General features: G+C 33.1%; 1 protein-coding gene across 10 annotated transcripts in view; it reads right to left on the bottom strand.

Moving 5' to 3' along the window:
- The window catches only part of LOC125051582 (very low-density lipoprotein receptor-like), a 158694-nt gene that overhangs the window by 1289 nt on the left and 137132 nt on the right, over nucleotides 1-20273 (bottom strand). For 5 of the 10 annotated variants that reach the window (XM_047652013.1, XM_047652004.1, XM_047652043.1 and 2 more), the window contains 9 exons: nucleotides 19475-19726; nucleotides 16977-17277; nucleotides 16030-16248; nucleotides 12266-12410; nucleotides 11272-11481; nucleotides 9469-9667; nucleotides 4269-4346; nucleotides 2529-2644; nucleotides 724-882 (listed from right to left, as the gene is read on the bottom strand). In XM_047652013.1, the coding sequence (XP_047507969.1) occupies nucleotides 724-882; nucleotides 2529-2644; nucleotides 4269-4346; nucleotides 9469-9667; nucleotides 11272-11481; nucleotides 12266-12410; nucleotides 16030-16248; nucleotides 16977-17277; nucleotides 19475-19726 (1679 nt within the window). Of the gene's footprint in view, nucleotides 1-196; nucleotides 883-2528; nucleotides 2645-3689; nucleotides 3890-4268; nucleotides 4347-9468; nucleotides 9668-11271; nucleotides 11482-12265; nucleotides 12411-16029; nucleotides 16249-16976; nucleotides 17278-19474; nucleotides 19727-20273 lie in introns of those variants that run through there. The other 5 variants (XM_047652025.1, XM_047652060.1, XM_047652079.1 and 2 more) reach the window with 3 other exon arrangements.

Genomic DNA, 20273 nt, shown 5'->3' with positions numbered 1-20273 from the left:
TGATAAATTTAAAATACACAATACTAGGTGTAATTGCAGATAGATAGATAGAGAAAATATGTCATGTAAATGGTTATAAGGCAAACATTTTGTTACTATATCTACAGCTTATAATAAATACTGTTAATATGTCAACATTTGATGTCCACTAAGCGAAAAAGATATTAAAATTATATTCTACAGCGACTAAACTTACCAGTATTAGGCCTCGCAATGAAACGCGTGAAAAATAAATTTGGCAGTTACATCTACAGATAGGCAGTTAAAAAACAATTAGCCTATCACATAGCTATTTACAACTACATTTGGCAACTATATTTTAATACTGATGCGGTAAAAATGTTGGCACAACACATCGCCCTTATACTAAGTTTTTTCTATAGATTTCTTAAATTGTTCTAATACTAAATACACAAACTTTAAAATGTCCTTAATATTTACAAAGATTTCATTAGGGGTTTTTCTCATCGTACAATACCAAAGACCACGTGCCACAAGCTTATCTGACCGTGGCACCATTGAGTCGGCCAAAATAATAGTCAGAAAAGTTGTCAACACTACAGTAAAATAAATAGAAACTTTATTGCCGTCCTAAATTTCGACTATAAAGAGGAAGTAAAATTTAGGAGACAGGTGTTATTAAAAAATTCTAATATGGCTTATGGTTTATCTTAAGCTATTTTGTATGTTGAGTGTGCACTCCATAGCAGTGAGAGCTCTTACCTCTTCGCCCACCGTACTCGGGTATAGTTTGCTGCCGGGGGCATATCCATTCTGCTCTAGTGCGAATTGATTCTCAGTTGTCTTACGATATACAGGATTATCGAAGTTCATGGAAGTCACGTTGCGATGAACGTAATGCCTGTACATTACAACAGCGATCTGGAAAACAGATAAAAGATGAAGTTAATATTTTGTTTGTTATATAACCTTGCAATAAAAAAAACGCATCGAATCACCTTCACCTTTTTTGGTAAAAAAAATAATAATATTATATCTAAACCTTTTGCTTTTTTCCAATATAATATCTCATTTATCATATATCATTATTCACGAATGATTCTAGACTTTACCAAAAGTGAGTTTTATTCATATTAGACATATTACTATTCGTATTACAGGGTATACAGGGTAATATTAATACTGATATGTTTTATCAGTTAAAATATTATCTTATAATAAAAGCTATAAAGATATTTAAATGAGTAATAATTTTAATGCGCAATATACGAGTACACACGAAGTGTATAAAATTTTAAAAAATGATAAGAATGTAATTAAATCAAGTGAAATTACTTTAATTATTAAAGTTAAAATTATTATAATTAAGGAAGTGTTGATAGCACAAAAAACGTAAGTAAACAAATCATTATAAATACATTTGAAGTATAATGATTGATTGTTGATAATTAATCAAGACGTCGGAATTAAAACTGTCATATTATATCAAAGAACACATTAATTAATCATTTTTGATCTACTGTTGATATGGAAACTTTTTAAATTAGGTCACATTTAATGTTTTTTTTATCGGACAGTGGGCTAGTACCAGATGTATGTTTTATTATATCTGGGTAAATATTTAAAAAATTGGAATGATAGATAATATGGAAAAGGTCAATAACTTAATGAAAGCAGAATCTTACAAAGAAAAAAATTAGAAACGCAAATCGTTTGCCGTTTACCATTTATATTTAAAAAATCTTTCTTACCATCGGCAACTAGATATAAACAAGTAAGATACAATTCAAATTTGAGAGCAAACACAAATTACAAGCAATTATTCATCTATTGTTTGGTAATGACCTCAATAGGTACGTTATTACGTGTACGTTCAAGGATGAACGATTTTGGAATATAAAAACGTCAAAGATCTAGAACTTTCTGTGAAAGTACTTACAGCTTTGAAATACTACGTCATTTCAAACACTTTAATGTACAATTAACATGTTATATCAGATAAGTGTAAGGAATTATAAGTTTGGAAGGTATTATAAGTAAAAAGGATTGCCAGAGGAAGACAGAGAAGTATATTTGTCAAGAAAAGCTGGCAAAAACAGAACATTTACGCGATCGTAAATGTCTTGCTTACATTTAAGCTAGACGACTCGTCATTGTATAATAATAAAATTGTATTAAAAAAAACATATACTGAATTAAAATGGTAAAATATACTGGTTGCCAACCTCGAATGGCAAGTATATGCCTAGTGACAACTTTCGCAACGCTATTTTTGTAACGTTACAGTCTAGAGCCGGCATTCGAGCAATCATCTTTTATCATCTATATAACTTGAGCTTAATAATAAATTATATAAGCCAAACCAAGGACAGGGACTGCCAAACATTTCCTATGAAATGCCAGGACTTTAAAATATAAGAATTCCGAAATAAAAATAGTCAACATTAATTGATGTTTTTGGGTTTAATTAACTTGCAAATTTCATTGTCTCTTAATATTCGTATTAAAATGTCAATGTCATTTGCTGCAATACCTGAATATTGATTAAAAATATTGATGGCACTTACCAAAGCAGCAATAATGATGATTCCAGTAATAACAGCAACTACAATGCCAGCAACCACGCCAGCATCGCGGCCGCTTGTTGAGATTCCACTACCAGACTTAGGAGTTTCTGGTACACCTGGAAAACAAAAACAAAACATTGATAAACAAAAACATTAAACCTTCTTGATCTCAATAAAAATACATAATCACACTCATAAACGAGTTACATTTTATTTTTCAACTTAAATGTTAAGGTAAAAACAACTATGGCAAAAAATATAATTTAAAAAATTGTAATGAGATCAAGATAGGTATAATACAATTAAAAAATAAACCTTCACCACACATGGTTAATGATATTTGAAACAAAAAATAAAGTAAGTAAATAATTAGAAAGCAAGAAAAAACTAATAAGTAGGTATGTTACATAGGTGATAAAAACCATTTGATGTGCAAATGTTCTTCAAATACTTAATTTAAATAACAAATAACTAAACAGCTTATAATGAACTGTAGTTCTATTTGCATCCATTGTCAATAATTGTTGCCAAGTTCTATGAGCTTAACCAAAATATCTTCTAATTGTCACACTAAAATATACCTTTAAAACCATTAATGTACAATCTATTTAGCTTTAATAATCTGAAACAGGAAGATCAGTAGATAGTAGTTCCCTGCAAAAATTTACCCTATACAATAGAATGTGATTACACATTGTTGACCACTTCCTCTGTATTGTCAAATCAAGATAATAACTTAATCAAAAGCTGAATATAATATAATAGCTAATTTTTATTGCTATATTTTATAATTAAGAACAATGACATCCCTAATGGAAAGAATTCCCAAGAAGCCATGTGAATGGAAAAGTTAATCACAATGTTTTCACATAAAGCAAAGTTTCCACACATGCACCCAGTATATAAATCTGTGTGTCTTCTATATTTAACATTTGAATTTAAAAATATTAATACATTACCCTGAGAATTAAAGTTTTTCAAGGCCTCTGGTAAATAAACTAGACTTAATGTTTCATAACTATAACGAGATTCTTTGACTGGTTTCTCTGTGGCATCAGGTATCCTGTCTAAGGACACGTCTTTTAGGAACAAGTCTATAAATCTTTGGTCTTTTTTATTGTAGTCAGCCTTATCACTTTCCCAGTATGCCTTCATTGGCTCTGCTTCAATAGTTTCAGGTGATAAAGTGACTTCTTCAGGTGGCTCTGTGCTTTCCTCAGAATCCACAATTGCTCGCCCCAACTTCAAGAGAAGGTTAAGCCCTTCCCTTTTTATATTCACCATATGTGAAGAAATACTCCAGGTGTTATCTCACTTTGAAACACTATTCATCAGTTTGTATACAAGATGCTTTGCATGCCCTGAAAATCAGTCAAGCAACCCACATTGAAGACACACAGATAATATTCAAAATTGCTAACATTCACTATGGACAGCGTTAGTAAACAATGAATGGATACTGTAACAGAATCGCCTTATACCCAAATTTATAATATACTATCTTATCTGTTATGATTTTCGATTTCACCAATTACTAACCGAGGCATTCCAAGGACTAAACTTGAAGCACATAGTCAAATTTATTTCGCGAACTCGTCGACGTCGAGAAATTGCATAACTTCATAGGTATGCATTATTCGCTTAACGGCAGTGCTTCGAGTTTAATCGTTAACCCAATCAAGTAGAGTAGTAATTAAAGGACGTCGATTGAAGAACTTCAAGGGGTTGATAAATACTCACTGGTAACAGGATTTTCCTCTAAAATCTTTTCAAAACCACTAGACGAATTTTGCACCTCCACATCGGGTTTTATTGCATCTGTAGATTTTATCACATAAAAACCTTATGAAACGCTTAATTTGGTTAATTGATGAAGTTATCAATAATACTGGTTTGAAATATTAAAGGTAAATTATCACAGTTTGTTATTCACTACCGGCGTTTAATACAAGGTGAAGCCGCGTTAAGACGACACATCCAAGTAATAGCCTGAGCTAAAATGAAATGAAAATTGAAATTAGAAATGTCAGAAACACGAGTGAGATCGCACTTTAATTTGAACGTGAAGGAACGAGATGGAACTATTCAGAGCCGCTGCGGGATACTAAACGTGTCTATGACGTTATGACGTAGCGCCACGCTACATGCCGTTTACTGTCATTAAATAAAACTATGCCGAACTCGATCCAGCTTCCACGCAACCTATTGTTTTAATTTATTCCTTTTCCGGTAAGATGTTTAATATTAAGAAAAAAATATTAATGTGGTTTACATTAATTTACTGGTTTATTTAGCCGTATACGTCAAATACAAGATTATTATTAAATACGACTTATATCTTTATATGTAATTGTTGAAGCTTTTTACAACTAACAATAAATTCAATCTAAGACTTCCGAAATTGCAAGAACACATGACGTCGACTGCACGTAAAAATATGTGCAAGTGTGCCGAGTCGGATCGCGCAAGGATTGGTTAACCGAAAGGTGGCGTGATCTGACGTGACGTCACCTAACCATCACCTTACTCAAAATAAACGTTCCCTATTGGTCGAATTTGGCCGTGTCGTGTGCCTGTGACTTGTAAAAATTTGTCAACCATAACTACACTAACAAGAAAATTAATGTAATCCCCACAAGATAAATATATAAAAATAAATTAAGTTGACATTTATTTGGGTACTAAATAAAATAATAATTGAGTTTAATAAATTTCCTAATTCACATAAGTCCCAAGTTGGAGTTTTGGCAAAAACTAGTATAATTTAATAAAATAGTTACCGTCGTAAAGTTACTTTATACATTTGTTCGTAAATATCACTTCAAAATATAATAATTGTTCAATAGTGCAATGTTTTCTTATAGCTTCCTCAATTTAAATACCTTTAATTATATAAAGTTTTCAACGAAACAATGAGTAATCAAGAGTTATTTACAATTGTATTAGTAGTAATTTGATAAGAGCCGATTATGTGGGAACTTACAGATTGTAAGCATACCTACGTATAGTATCTTATATACCTACTGTTCATTGATAATGTGATTTTCCGTAAATGACATACGAGACCATCGTACGATCGGCGTCATGTGTCGTGGTGGATTACGTGTCGCCAGAAAAATTAATAAACATGTTTTTGTATTTTAAAGATTGCGTCATTTTTTATTCAATACGTACTAGAGACCGTACGTATAGAGTACCTAAATTTTATTTACGTTATATTTGTTTATGTTCCACAAATAGATTCCGAGTCAATAAAAAGTAAAAACGTATTTATGAACATTTGTATAAAAGACACGCATTTTTTTAACCTACTGTATTAATTAAATAAAATTAAAAAATGAAGAGTAAATGCTGATTCACGCTACACCGTGTCTCGACCGGGCCGTGCCCCGGCCGGGGCACGGCCTAACATTAATGATATACTTTTGTATGAAGTAATTCATGCCTGACCGTGGCTCGGCCGTGCCCTTACCGTGCGCCGCCGGGACTCGGCCGGGGCACGGCGTTGTAATGTCGGTGGGTATTGTTTCCCGGCTCCGGCACGGTCCGGCCCCGACACGTCGTAACATGAACGTAGGCGCCCGGGCACCCGCAGAGCAGTCAACGTCAAATCTTAGTGAGGTTGAATTTATTCTATGTACGATAAATATGGCTTTTGAAATCTTGTAATTTTTTGGTTAGATCTGGTTTTAATTTTTCAAGTAAGTAAGTAAAGCATTCTTTAGATATTCTAAAATAACCATAAAACTTGCTCTCGTCTTCTATTAATTCTTTGTAAAGTAAAGAAAATTCCCCTTCTGCTACTCGCTTTCGCTAGGATTGGATTGGAAGTACACCCCATCTTCTTTTAGTACTTTCGCTTCGTTTTTCTAATACTTCGTCATCGATGGCAATTGCTATAGCTGCCAATTCAAATTGTGAAAATTGCATAATTACTTAAGCGTCAAGTCTATCGACAGATGAAATCACTAGCTGACAAAAACAGATATAGTGGTGCAAGCACGTGCGTGCTTACATCCAAACAGCCCGGTGTAACATGAATCACTGTCCAGGACGGCGCACGGTGGCCGTGTCCCGGCCGAGGCCCGGCCCGGTCGCAACACGGTGTACCGTGAATCATCCTTTACTGTTTGAAATAAAAATTTAAATATGTTTCGTTCTAAACTAAGCCATTGCGTCGTCTCGCATTGCTCGCAATATTATTTTATTAACATCCTTAATATTATGAGCAAAACAACTATGGATCTTTAACATTGCCCAATGAAATCGCCCACAAATTTGTCACGTTTTGAGTTGCGCATGAGTAACCACGGATTGAATTTTACAAGACCATCAGAGTATGCAAATGTAATGACGCAAGCCTTAGAACTAAATATTTTTGTCCGTGAAGTATTACTCATAGGCTGTTTCCATCTAAGTATGACCTATGATTTTCATGAGTGTGTTTGGGCCATATACTACGGTGCTGCTGGGTAACATTACCAAGCTTCAGAAGTACTAAAACCTCATCTTGGATTTTGTGTAAAATTGCATCGCATCACGAAATATATCAATATCGTTGGAAGGCACCGCAAACGTGCCTTAGCGTGAGGAGTCATTAAATTCTTAATAATTCCTACGTGAGTTTGCACAAAGGCCCATCTAAACTCATTTTTTTCGAAATATAATATTTCGATGACTCCTCTCTGTATATCGACTCCATATTTGCTCATCCATACTCTTGAAAGAAAAATCTCCAATCTCTAAACAAATTAGGTAGCTCGTTACCGAATATTGTTTCTGAGCATTATATATCCAATTATTATAGCTGTCTTGATAGAAAAAGAAGGAGCTTCGATAAAGAAACCAGTGACGCTACGTTTTTGGTCTCTTAAGCCTGTTTCCTCGCCGATTTACTTCACGATACGAGCGACTGTTTAGTGCGCAAAAGAAAAATCCATGCACATCAATGCACATTCACAAGGCCAACAGAAAAGATTCCATATTTTCAATTCGAATATCCCTGAGATAAAATTTCATAAACAGACATAGTATACAGTATTGCTAATTTAAATTCCACAAACGCATATGTCACACAGATCTCCTTAAGTGGTTTCCTTTCCTTTATATGTCAATCCACATTTTGCGCAGCATGGATGGTAGGAATATTTATATAATTTAATGTTTACCGACGTTTCTAATTAACTTACTCATACAACGAATACATGGAAAAACACAAAAGCTATAAATTACAACAGTTACACCTTATAATTGTTGAAAGTATGTCTATCAACAAAAATATATATATATATATGTAGTAGTAAGTATCATTATTTCGTCTGATGACCTTTCGTTTCACCGATTGCTTACAATGTTCTTAAACTACATAGTTGTAATAATATGTAAAAATTTATGAATAGATAACTAAAATAAATTTAAAAGTTTGGTTCCTGTGTCAGTGTACCTTTAATGCTGGCAGTTTTACCTCGCTGTATTGCAGCATTTATTTTTCTTCTTTAACTATCAGTATTTATTTCTTTATTCGTTCAAGGTAACGTAAAAAACACATTATAAATTCAAACCGTCCGTTTTGTACTGGTAAACACCCGATTCCTACAGTTAAAATATGTATACTTTCTACGTCTGTATCTAGTGGTTATACGTATTAAAAATGTCCGATATCTTCCTCTTTCTTTGGTGTAGGATTTTATATGTAACAAAAAGCTTTTACATGTCGACGAATATTAAAACTAGGTTTTTTATACTGGCGAGACAAGCAATTGGCCACAATGACCAGATAATTAAATAATTACGCACACGCTCGTCGCCTACGTTCGACTTTCAATTGGTTTTCAACCAATCACTTAAAGCATGCCATTGACGAATTATTAATGCCCTTTTTATTAACCACATTCAATTGATCATTCCTGTTAGTGTATCAACGACCTAAAGAACATTCTCGAAGATATGCAACCGCCATTTGATCTCTGTCTCGAGCTCTATAGTGGAAAAACATTTAGGATTTGTAATCAAACTGAAACGAAAACCATATTGTTTTATTTATTCCAGTCTCTCGTTACCCACACTTGCTTGCACACTGAGACAACTTACATGAGTTTAGCAAACTTAACACAGATTTTGATGCAATATTATCTGTCTCTGTATGTTATGGTTTGTTGCGCCCATGTCAGCCCACTATTGAAATTGCTATTGAATTTACATGGTAAGCTTGATGGCTCTGTAGGTTTGGTTTCGAAAAAGGTAACACTATACTCGGCCACAAGATGTGGTTGTGGTTGAACTGATAAAATAATATGGTTTCTTAGTAGTATCATGGTTTCAATAAATCAAACATTCGATATACGACATTTTTGTAGTTTGTTTGTTTCCTTTTCTTGGAACAGAAATTCTTATAACACTAACACGTGTACTCTTTAATTGTAGCCGATTATTTGAAGTTATACTTCTTTTAGCGTTAGGGAAAAATGAGGAGAGTAAATTTTTACGATGCACGCGCATACCGTCACAAAAAACCGACAGCCTGAATATCTATTCAAAGGTTGCATTGTCTGTCATGGCGTAGTGTTTTTCAGAGTCGTGTTTATTTAAACCAAAATAATGATTTCTATACGAGAAAACTCGTTCCAATATGATTAAAACATAGTGATTATTGTAAAATATCATGATTAGTAAATTGGATGTAACTATTAAAATGGACAAGAAAAATGCAATTCAAATAGGGAAACCTCCCTCCCGTCCGTCCCAAAGAAAATTATTACGCCAAAGAAGTATAACTTCTAACGCGTGTCCATAAGTACATACACGTTTTCTTTTTTTTGCTTTCAGCAACCAACTAAAAGCTTAATTTAGTTATTTTCAGGCAACAAAATCGATGAAGCGTAAACTTGCAATATATTTAGAGTAAAAAATTCGCGATATACGCAAGAAACGGAATACTTACTGTCTTCAACACACATCTGATTGTCCGGTAGCAGACGCAGTCCTGTGGGACAGGCGCAGGAGACTTTTGGGGAGTTAGGCCCTATCCGGGGCGCGGGGAGGCACAGATGAGAGCAATGTCCGTTGACGGCCGCACAGTGGTTGACTCCATCCGGTTGCCGATACGGATGGTACACATGGATAACCATTGGGTTTTGGAGCTGTTAAAATGAATTAAGATATTTTCATCCATATATCTCATGATAATCAGCCAAAGATAATATTTTGATCATACATCATACATAGAGACAATTAAAAAAAATATATAAATTAAGGAAATATTTAAATAGTTAATGCTAGACAGATTTATGACTGCGCGTAGTCAATAAAAAAACTATTTTGTTCAAATTAAATATTCGTTATAGATATTCTTTCAAAACAAATTCTCTGACGTGAGGGCCTCCAATAATTAATTTTACGTCTCGTTTCTGGTTCACGTCAATGAAGACGGAAGTTAATATTTGACGTATAAGGTAATTTGGAGGGTGTTATACATTCCAATCTTACCGGAATGCAAAGGGATATTCCAGTATTAAGGATATTATACGATATGTCACGTGTCTCTAAAATCATTATGACTATAGTAAATAATAACAAGTAAAAGTTATGAATATATGTTGAATCCGTTCGATCTTTAACCTTAATGTTAATTGAATGTTTATTAAAATTGATAACTTTTAATGCACAATAAATGTGCGAGAAAACACTTCAAGTATCAATCTTAATAATATAATTAAAATGTAATATTTTATTAACCAAACATATTTTATTTTTACTGTTTGTTAATTAGGAAATCAAATTAAACAAGCAATACTTCGTATTGAATATAAATATTAAGCATAGAAAATACTAAAAATATAATAAAAAATTAGAAAATATAAAAGTAAACTAAAGGAAGGCATGATGTAAATAGGCGGTCGGTCTCACTACTAAAATCAATTTATCAAGAACTAAAAATATAAATTTAAAGATATACCTACCTACTTATTTAAATAATAATAATAACTAACCAATGAATTTCATATTTAAATAAACATAAAAATTAACGGCCATGGCAAATTTACCTTGTAATTTGTGCTCAGTTGAAAACGAAATTAAAATGATTGTTATTTGAAATATTATTGCAAATAATATTCTATTATAAATTTAAATCTTTTACACGTGTAAATTATTTTGCGTACAAGTTTTATTACCCATCTATATAAATAAAATTGAATCGCAATATGTTGCTAAGCTTGCCTTGAACGCGGCTGGACCAATTTGAGTAATTTTTATTTATTCCCTGAACTCTGAAGTTTTGAGGAGAGGAAAATTGGAAGATATAAAAAAATTTAAAATTTTAGTAGTTAGGTTTTTATTCCGTAAAAGCAAAGCGAACATTCTCTATGAAACATGTTCCATATGTTGGTATGTAGCTATGTAGTATCATACTAAGGCGAAACGAAGTACGCGGGGGCAGATAGTTAAAATATAAATGCTAGAAGCTACCTCATAGTTTTAATACGTAATACGAGAATATTTTATAACAACATACTTACATACCGATTCAAGTAGGAAGATATTATTAATATTATATTATTTGAATCTAATATTTTTGAATTCGTTTAACTATAAAAATGACATTTTTATCTTGTAAGATTTCAAAATAATCTTTATGACACATAGGCGCTTATTTATTTTTAATTAAGCTTAATACGTGTATTTATTTTAAACAATAAACAACACCTACCCGCATCTTATCATAGAATATTTAATAAATACCCACCGTGTGGGTCGATGTAACGGCTTCAATATCCTTTCCATTGAACTTGTTCGCCCGGTAGACTGCTGTCTTGTCCCAGTCGGTCCAATAAACCCAGTCCTCGAAGGTTGTGATGGAGAACGGGTGACGCAGAACATCGGTCGAGTATAAGATAACTCTACGGGCAGAGCCGTCGTAGTTGCATGATGATATTGTATTCAGTTTTGCGTCAACCTAAAAAATATGTTTTTACAATCTTCATCACAGTAAACTCAAAAAAAAAACTCCTGAAACTTCTATCTAACAGTGTTTATTATTTGATTTGCATTGGATTATAATTATCAAAACTTTTTCAGATAAGAACCCTATATTATTCTAATGTGTAGCACATACAATTATAATTAACCGTAAACAGGAAGTAATTAAAATTGATAACTTTATTAATGGTAGTTTTTCTTTCTAGATAATAATGATATTAAATATTTTGTTTAAAAATAATGACGTCAATGCGTGATTAAAACTTCGGACAGGTGAGCAGAAAGTTAGTAAGAGTGATTTCTGAATCTGAATATTACCCTCATACACTACAGTACTATAATATGTAGAACCATTTCTAAATTTATTATTTATTTATTTATTAATACTTCGTTGCAATAACATATTAAAATTGACATAATTAAATGAAAAGGAGAGCAACTGGCGGCTTTATCGCTTTCGAGCGATCTCTTCGAGGCAAACACTTATTTTTATAATTTAGTAGTTATGTCGTCAATAAAGCAAAGTTAAAACTACCAAATGTAAGACAAATTTGCACGCCATTATGACTGGTAGACGCGAGGAAAATCTATATACATCAACACTATATTCTTGCAAATACATAAATATCATTAAGTTAATGTGTAGTACTCGTGAAAACCTTTATGGAACTATTTGTTTGAGCTGTTTTAATTACAGTCTCTCTTTCTGTCAAATTGTTTGTACGCTGTGATGGAAAGAGTACGCACGAAATTTGACTTACCCAATAAACACGTTTGCGAACCAAGTCGAGTGTCAATCCATTCGGCCATTTCACGTCATATGACACAATTGTCTGCCTATGAGATCCATCCATACCAGCTCGCTCGATTTTTGGTGTTTGGCCCCAGTCGGTCCAGTACATCCATCTGTAATAAATGATATTTAGTGCGTAGCCATTAGAATGACTTAAATCGACAATAGTAATAAACGTTTAGCGTCATATTCATAAATAGCTAGAACCTGTGTACCATCATTGTTATTTCGGTCGTAGTATGCTTAATATGCTAGTTAAGTTTTAGTAAAAAAAAATCATCGAAATGTCTGTATGAAGTTGTACTCAGAGTCGTATATTAAATTGTCGCTAATTGTCTAAATATCTTACTGTAGTGGAAATTTAATGCTAGATAAGTTAGTTAAAAAAACTTATTTTTGTTTTAGTTCGTTTCAAGAGCTGTCAAACCAATTTTTTCATACAAAATATGGCTCAAGACAAAATTGTGACTTTATATACAAATTACAAAATGCACCTTAAAGCATACGTTTTTGGATTTATGGTAAAATTATTTCAATCTTAATGGTTGACTTCGCACCGATGTAAATAAAAAAATAACAATTATTTTAAAGTATTTTTATTCAAACGACAAAGTTCTAGTTATTTTATTTAAACAGGTGATAATTATCAATATCTTTTATACAGGTATTTGCGCAATTTATTGCATATTATCATTTTATTTATGATCGCAATCACTCAAATCCCTTATCGTACAAAAACATGATTATCATAATAGTAGCAATTTAGAATAATGGTTCTCATTTGGTGGTTTCGACCTTTGCTACGTTAATTCCTTTATAGTTCATTGTCATGATTTAACTTGCATAAAATATTAGCGATTATTCAAGGCTCCGGCTATAATTGTGGCTTTAACTAAAAAAATCGTTTGTCTGTAAAGTCGGTTTACTGACGATAGTTGAACGTGACAACGTCATAAGAAAATACTGATGGAATGGTTGCATTTTTCAAAAGATAAAAAACGAACGAACGCTGCCGAACACGGAGGCCGATTGTGCCTCTTTGTCGCTCGTTGCGCGCTCTCGCTTGCACTTCAAGTCTTAAATGGAACGCCTCAGAGCAAGGTAACGCCGCATGCGTCATGTTTTTTCGTGCGTGCAGCCGGCTCCATCGAATTATTTGACATCCGATAACGCAAAATCCGAACAACTCTAAACACTCTATAGTACATTTTTTTCGTGCGTAAATGCGTTACGCATACCCTCCCGCGGCACGGTCGCCTCATAGTGGAGGGTTATGTGGGACTCGCTGCTGTGCATACCCACTAAAACCCTACGGCGCCACCAGCTATCGCCCGAGGCAGGAGACGGTAAGCCTTGTCCGCATCCTGCCACGCGATCAGACGTTGAAATCACGGTCCTCTAAGGCCACGAATGATGTGGAGGCACAGCAACCAATTCACCGTGTTTTATAAAGCAAAGTCAAAGTCAAAAATCGTTTATTCATATAGTATAGGTAACACAATGACAAAGACTTATGAACGTCAAAAAAGAAATACTATATGTATATGAAATGCTTCTAATTTTACATTTACGGCCAGTTTTCAAATCATGGGCGTAGAACGGAAGAGAAGATTTTGATTTTGTTTTACACAATGTTTCTAAGGAGCTGCAACCATTACACCATGTGCCACATGACATCTTAAGTAATAGATAATAATAAAATAAATTAAAAACAAAGATTTGTGATATATCAGCAGGAGGCATGGTGAAATAGGAGCACGCACTTATATTCACGTGGGAACAACACGCAAATAGATAGTCGAAATAACTAACACTATACACGACTTCAAGCTGGGGGAGGTCGGGTAAAATGCTTGCAGGGATGCGTCCCTTCTTACTCAATGGTACATGCGGTAGCTGCCGCCATCTTTTTCAATTTGGGTCACTAAGTATTAGGACACTATACATTTAACATCTCTCATAATTTAATCAACAAAACTTTTTAATAATATTAAATTGAATTGCAGCGTATAAAGCCATTAATTGTGATAATTTCCAGCTTGACGTCTGTATCTGACGTCAGTGCCCTAGTTTTTGTCAGTGAGTTTTAATTACAATTGAGATAACAGTTATCTTTTAATTATCAAGATAACGTCACCATTAATTTAAATAATAAGCATATAAGAGTTATAATGTTATTTTGAAGGATAAATAATTTCGATTTTTAATAGTTATTTTATAATATATATTGTTATTATTATAACTATGTATATAGATTGTGAAAATAATCATAATTAATTAAAATAATCTAGTGGCGCTACAACCCTATATAATATTATATAATATATAAGGATTGTGGCCTCAGATTGCATCCGTTCCTTCAATAATTTTATTTTTTTATACAAGTAGGGGTATCCACTTTTGCCTGACACGAGTAGATTTTTGGATTTGAGACATGCCGGTTGTCAATGTCTGCCTTCAACGTATGAGCGAGTGTTACATGCCCACAATGACAGAAAGTCTATTGGTGAAGATCCAACCTATAGCCTCATGGATGAAAATCGCACGAAAAAGCTTTAAAATGTTGTAATATATTTGTTTTGACTAGTTCTATGGTACGAAATGAAATAAATTATTATAATATTGATTGTAATTAAATGAATGATTTTAAAATGTACTACTATATTATATCCTTATTTGTTACTGAGTTATTTCTTGTAGTTATGTATTGGATACGGCAGAAAGGCTTTAAATTTCTTTCAAGATTTTTCTATTTAGTTTTAAGACAATTTTAATTAATTAATTTAATTTAATCTGTGCGAGTAAATTTCCGTAATATGTATAAATTCACCACATGTTATATACATTCGTACTCTTGAAAAAATCAAGAAAATTTTAAAATTTAGATTTATTTTTATATACCTAAGACACGAAGTAAAATATTATTCGAATTGTAATTAAATACGACTCGTGGCTAACATTGAATCAAAGTAGCTGAGTATTGTAAATTGCTTTTTTAAACGGTTTATTAGTTCAATGCCTTTTGTATTAAAATGTTTGGGCACTTGATGACAGAAGTTTTCATTATGATAACTACTGGCTTGTTTTAGAAGTTTAACATTAAAAATAAATCAAAATCATGTCAAATGATATTAACCGTATTACGCTGAAATGTTATGAGTCGACAATATCTTTTAGAGCTATTACTAGATAGTAATATAATTCATGGCAATAAATACACCACGTGCAATCATTTCTATAGAACACAGCTCTTCTGTACAAAATGTCTTAACTTACGTAAACCTTTCGATTTAAATTTATTGGTAAAATATAAATTTTGCTGCATGCTCAGGGTGCTAGACCGCGCAAATCTTCAAATCTGGTTGATCCCAAAGTCTTAGTTTAGCTGGCAAAATTACTCATGTAATTTATATAGTAATTAAAAGTGAAACCTTGTAACTCCATACTAATGTTATATAGTATTTCTATTTTACGCTTTGTGCCTTACATAGTGAAGTAACTTTTTATTAAGAGGCCTTATATTTTCACGGCTGCTTTTTAAAGCCTGATACCAAAATTGCATAGACCTTAATATAAGTTTGAAAATGGAAAACGTTAAATTAAAACAGCTGCGTTATTTTTGAATGTAATTGGTAAAGACCACAGTCAAGCATCACGTTCAATTATTTCGTATTTCCATACATTTCACTTAAGAAACTTAAGATTTTCTAAAAAAAGCAGTGAAAAAATTACCCATCAAGCGGATTAAGAGCAATTGCCCTGGGTTCCTCCAGACTGTCCCTGATCAGTATCTTCCTCATGTTACCCTGCAAGTCCGATAGCTCAATGTGATTCTTCCCGGTGTCAGTCCAATACAAATGATTGTATATCCAGTCAACGGCTAGACCATCTGACGTTATCAGCTGGTCCCCAATCACAACTGTGCGTTGGCTGCCTTCGTCGATTGGCGCTCTGTAATATACATATTATATTTCAATTAAACATTCAATTTATAGATAAAGTAAACACTTTCTTATTTGACTAAAGACATTTTGTGAAGTCAAACGCATTACGAATCGAGGTCACTCCTCTAAACGAAAGACAACTAATTTACCAAATGGTTCACTGAGTGAAGTGAAAATGAATTCGATAATCGATATAGAATGTGACGACACAGAAAATTTCTTGTCTTTTCGTTTACAAATACGGCAACTAGATGGCGTTACCTGTACTTTTAAACTGATTCAGTACAAAATATTATTTTATACAGCATTAGTTTAGTTTTAAGATAACGTTCAAGGTTAACCCAAACAAACATTTTTCTTAGTTTTTTTTTTAAGTTTTATACTAGGCAACCTTTCTTTTTAATTGTTTCAAAAACTATATGCGTATTAAAAAACTAAAATATTGTATCATATCTATGTACTTTTTGGGCTTCACATACTAAAATATGATAATAATAAGAAAGTATACATATCATTTTTGTTAATATGGCATTTATAATACTGATTATTTTGCACACATGATTACTGTACAAGCCAAGGCTTTATACTAATTTATATTTTCTTAGTTTTATAAACGCGACTTAATAGTCGCGTATTTGAGTAAACCCAAATATAAAGTTGTGATAATCTGTGGTACGTGAATTAATACAGACTTAAACCTGACCCAGGAACTGTACCCATGTCTTAAAAACTTACTTATAAATCTTCTCATCCGTGACATCGCTCCAAAATATCATTCCAGTTCTGAACACGTAATCGAGGGCTGTTGCCGACTTGGTGTCATTCACAATCGCGACCATCTCATGGTGATCCAAACTGATTTTCCTGATGTCAAAACGCCGAGCGAAGAGCAGCGATGGGTGTCCCTCAGTAGCCTTGCATCTGGTCCTGTCTCTGGGATCCCTTGCGTAGCCCGCGTGGCACTCGCACTTGAATGTACCCTTCTCGTTTATGCACATTTGAGAACAAGCGCCGGGGTCCATGCATTCGTCAACATCTGTAATACAAAAATATAATAAAAAATAATTATTAAGTTCATAAATATTACTTGGCTTCTTCGCTTTTCTTATTCAAATTCTCGGGTCACAGTGTTCGTAACCAAACTCGAAACGCCTTGTCCGATTTTGTGAAATTTCTTGTGTATGTTCAGTGTTTTTACCACTAGTGATAAGGGTTACCCTTTTCCAATTTTTTCAAAACTTTTTGGACAACATTTTTATTTTTTTATTAATGTAAAAATAATTAACCACTATTTCACAGCTGAGGTGGATAACTATGAATAATTTATATGGCAAAACGTTTAGTACAATATAACAGACGTAGAAATTTAGTCCCATAGTAAAATTACCGAAATAATTGTCTTATATTTGTCATTAAATCATTATAAGACAAATTATTTAATAAAACACAGTTCTCCTGCTATATAAACGGACTGGAATTTAATAAAACGTGAATCTACAATAAATTCGAAATTTACACTTAGTGATTTAATTTATTTGTCCTCGTCTGCGGTTCACGTAGATATTCAATCACGTTACTTGTGTTGCTTCCATTTTGGATCAAACGCTATTATCGAAATAAATCTACTTTTAGTTTAAGAATTGTGAACCATAATTATCTAGACTTCTTTTGTGGCTTGAATAGTTATTCAACGTAGTTACGAGTCTCACTGTTTACGTTTTTTATGAATCCGACGTCCTTAGATACTAAACATTTTTCAAGTTTTATATACTTTGTTTTACGTTAAATATCACCAAACCAAACCAAACTCTAGAGGTTACTAAATTGAATGATGTTAATACGTAATACCTTACGAAATGGACCGGATGACGAAGATTGAAAGAAAGAAATCCATAAACAATTTTTTCTAAATCTTTTAGGCACTGTCAAACGAGCCTACGGGTCGCCCAAAAACGTCGTCGCCCATGGACACCTATTTTAGTTAGTGCGTTGTCGGCCTTTGAGAGAGGAGTGTGCTCTTTTTTAAACAGTTGGAGGTCGTTTCTCCCTGCGAAGTCCAGGAATCGATTCCACAGTTCGCTAGTTCTTGTGAAGCGGACCGTGGAAGACTTGAAAGCCATCGAGGACACCTATTTTAGTTGGTGCGTTTTCGGCCTTTGAGAGAGGAGTGTAATCTTTTTTTAAACAGTTGGAGGTTGTATCTCCCTGCGAAGTTCAGGAATCGATTCCACAGTTCACTAGTTCTTGTGAAGCGGACCGTGGAAGACTTGAAAGCCATTATGGACACCCATTTTAGTTGGTGCTTTTTCGGCCTTTGAGAGAGGAGTGTGCTCTTTTTTTAAGCAGTTGGAGGTCGTATCTACCTGCGAAGTCCTGGAATCGATTCCACAATTCGCTAGTTCTTGTGACGCGGACCGTGGAAGACTTCAAAGCCATCAAAGTGATTTTTTTAAATTTTGACTGTAGCTATTCCCTAAAGCTAACATTAAGTCCGAATCTCTTAAATATGTTGTTTTACGAAAAGCGATAATTTTAATAATATTTTTTTAACAGAAGCTGACTTGAATAATAACCCAAAAATCCCTTTATTTAATTTATTAGTTAAGCTAACGTTGAACAATGTCACTCGTTAGTAAATTCACCTGTTTTTTCGTTCAATATTTACATAGCCCCTAATACCAATTACCCTCTGTCATACGCGGACTGTTTTTCTAACCTTAGCCAAATGGAAAACGAAAATACGCTTTTCCGAGCTTTGAAGTTTGTAAGGCTTATACATTGCCTTATTCTATTTCTCGAACTAATTTTATTTTCATACTGTTTCGCTTAGCTAAATAAACGTAAAATTATTAACGTATAATATTAAGAATATATAGTTATTTTGGCAATAATTTAACAATTAGTATCGCAAATAATTAAAACATTTATTGATTTTAAATCTCGCATAACGAATTCATGACCATTACAGAAATTATTCAGTAAACTCAAGTACTACATATTTAAATGAACCTTAACATGCATAAACGTGAAATTATTATTACTCAAACAGCGTAAACCACGACTTGAGCCATCAAAACGTCAAGTTACATAAAATACACAACAATTAATAGGCAGTTGAAATCTCGTTGGTTATGTTCGTTTTTACTGATAAAACATTACACGCATACGATTTTCAAATCAGCTAATTTAAATTCTTTATATACATACAGTACTTATTAACATAAGAAACTCACCCTCACAAGTCCTATTATCGACTAGCTTGTAACCCTTGTCACAATCGCAGTAGTAACCGACGGGTGTGTTCACGCATTTCTGTAGACATCCGCCATTGTTCTTCGCACACTCGTCCTCGCCGCACCTGTCACGTGGCTCGTCTTCGAAGTTGGGACAATCTGGTTTGCCGTCGCAGAGCTTCGACATTGGAATACACATGCCGTCACCGCAATCAAACTCGGTCTTTTTGTCGCATATCGGCTTCGGTTTTGCTGTAAAAAAAAAAGGATTTTTTTGTATGCTAGTAATTAAATGAATTTGAATATAGATGTGCCTAAGACTCGGCTAGTATTTCTCATAATAAATAAACCATAAGAGATTATATAATAGATAATATTGTAATAATTAAATTATTTTGCTTTAGCTATCAATCACACCAAATGTCAAAAATTAATTAACGATTCACTGATTGCAAAAAGTAATTAATTTAGAATGATGATTGATGAATAATACTTCAGTTTATGTATTATCTACGCGATTATCACACATTCAAAAGAAACAATTATTGGACACTTTTACATTTTTTTATTGATCCGTTTACTACAGATAAAACGTGGCCATGCTTGCTGTAAAGAGATTAGAACAATATATATTTTTTTTAATTTATAACAATAATAATTGTAAAATTATGACATTCATGTGCACCGTATTATACACAGTTTCATTAAGCACATATTATCTATTAAATATTTGACACAGATTATATTCGCTCTCCTATTATTTGATCCTATTCATAATTATCCAACGCAATTACGAAAC

Source organism: Pieris napi, chromosome 1, assembly GCF_905475465.1.
Source record: "Pieris napi chromosome 1, ilPieNapi1.2, whole genome shotgun sequence".
Classification (NCBI taxonomy): Eukaryota; Metazoa; Arthropoda; class Insecta; order Lepidoptera; family Pieridae; genus Pieris; species Pieris napi.
The sequence above is the reverse complement of the archived record's forward strand: the minus strand, read 5'-3'. Positions and strand labels throughout refer to the sequence as shown.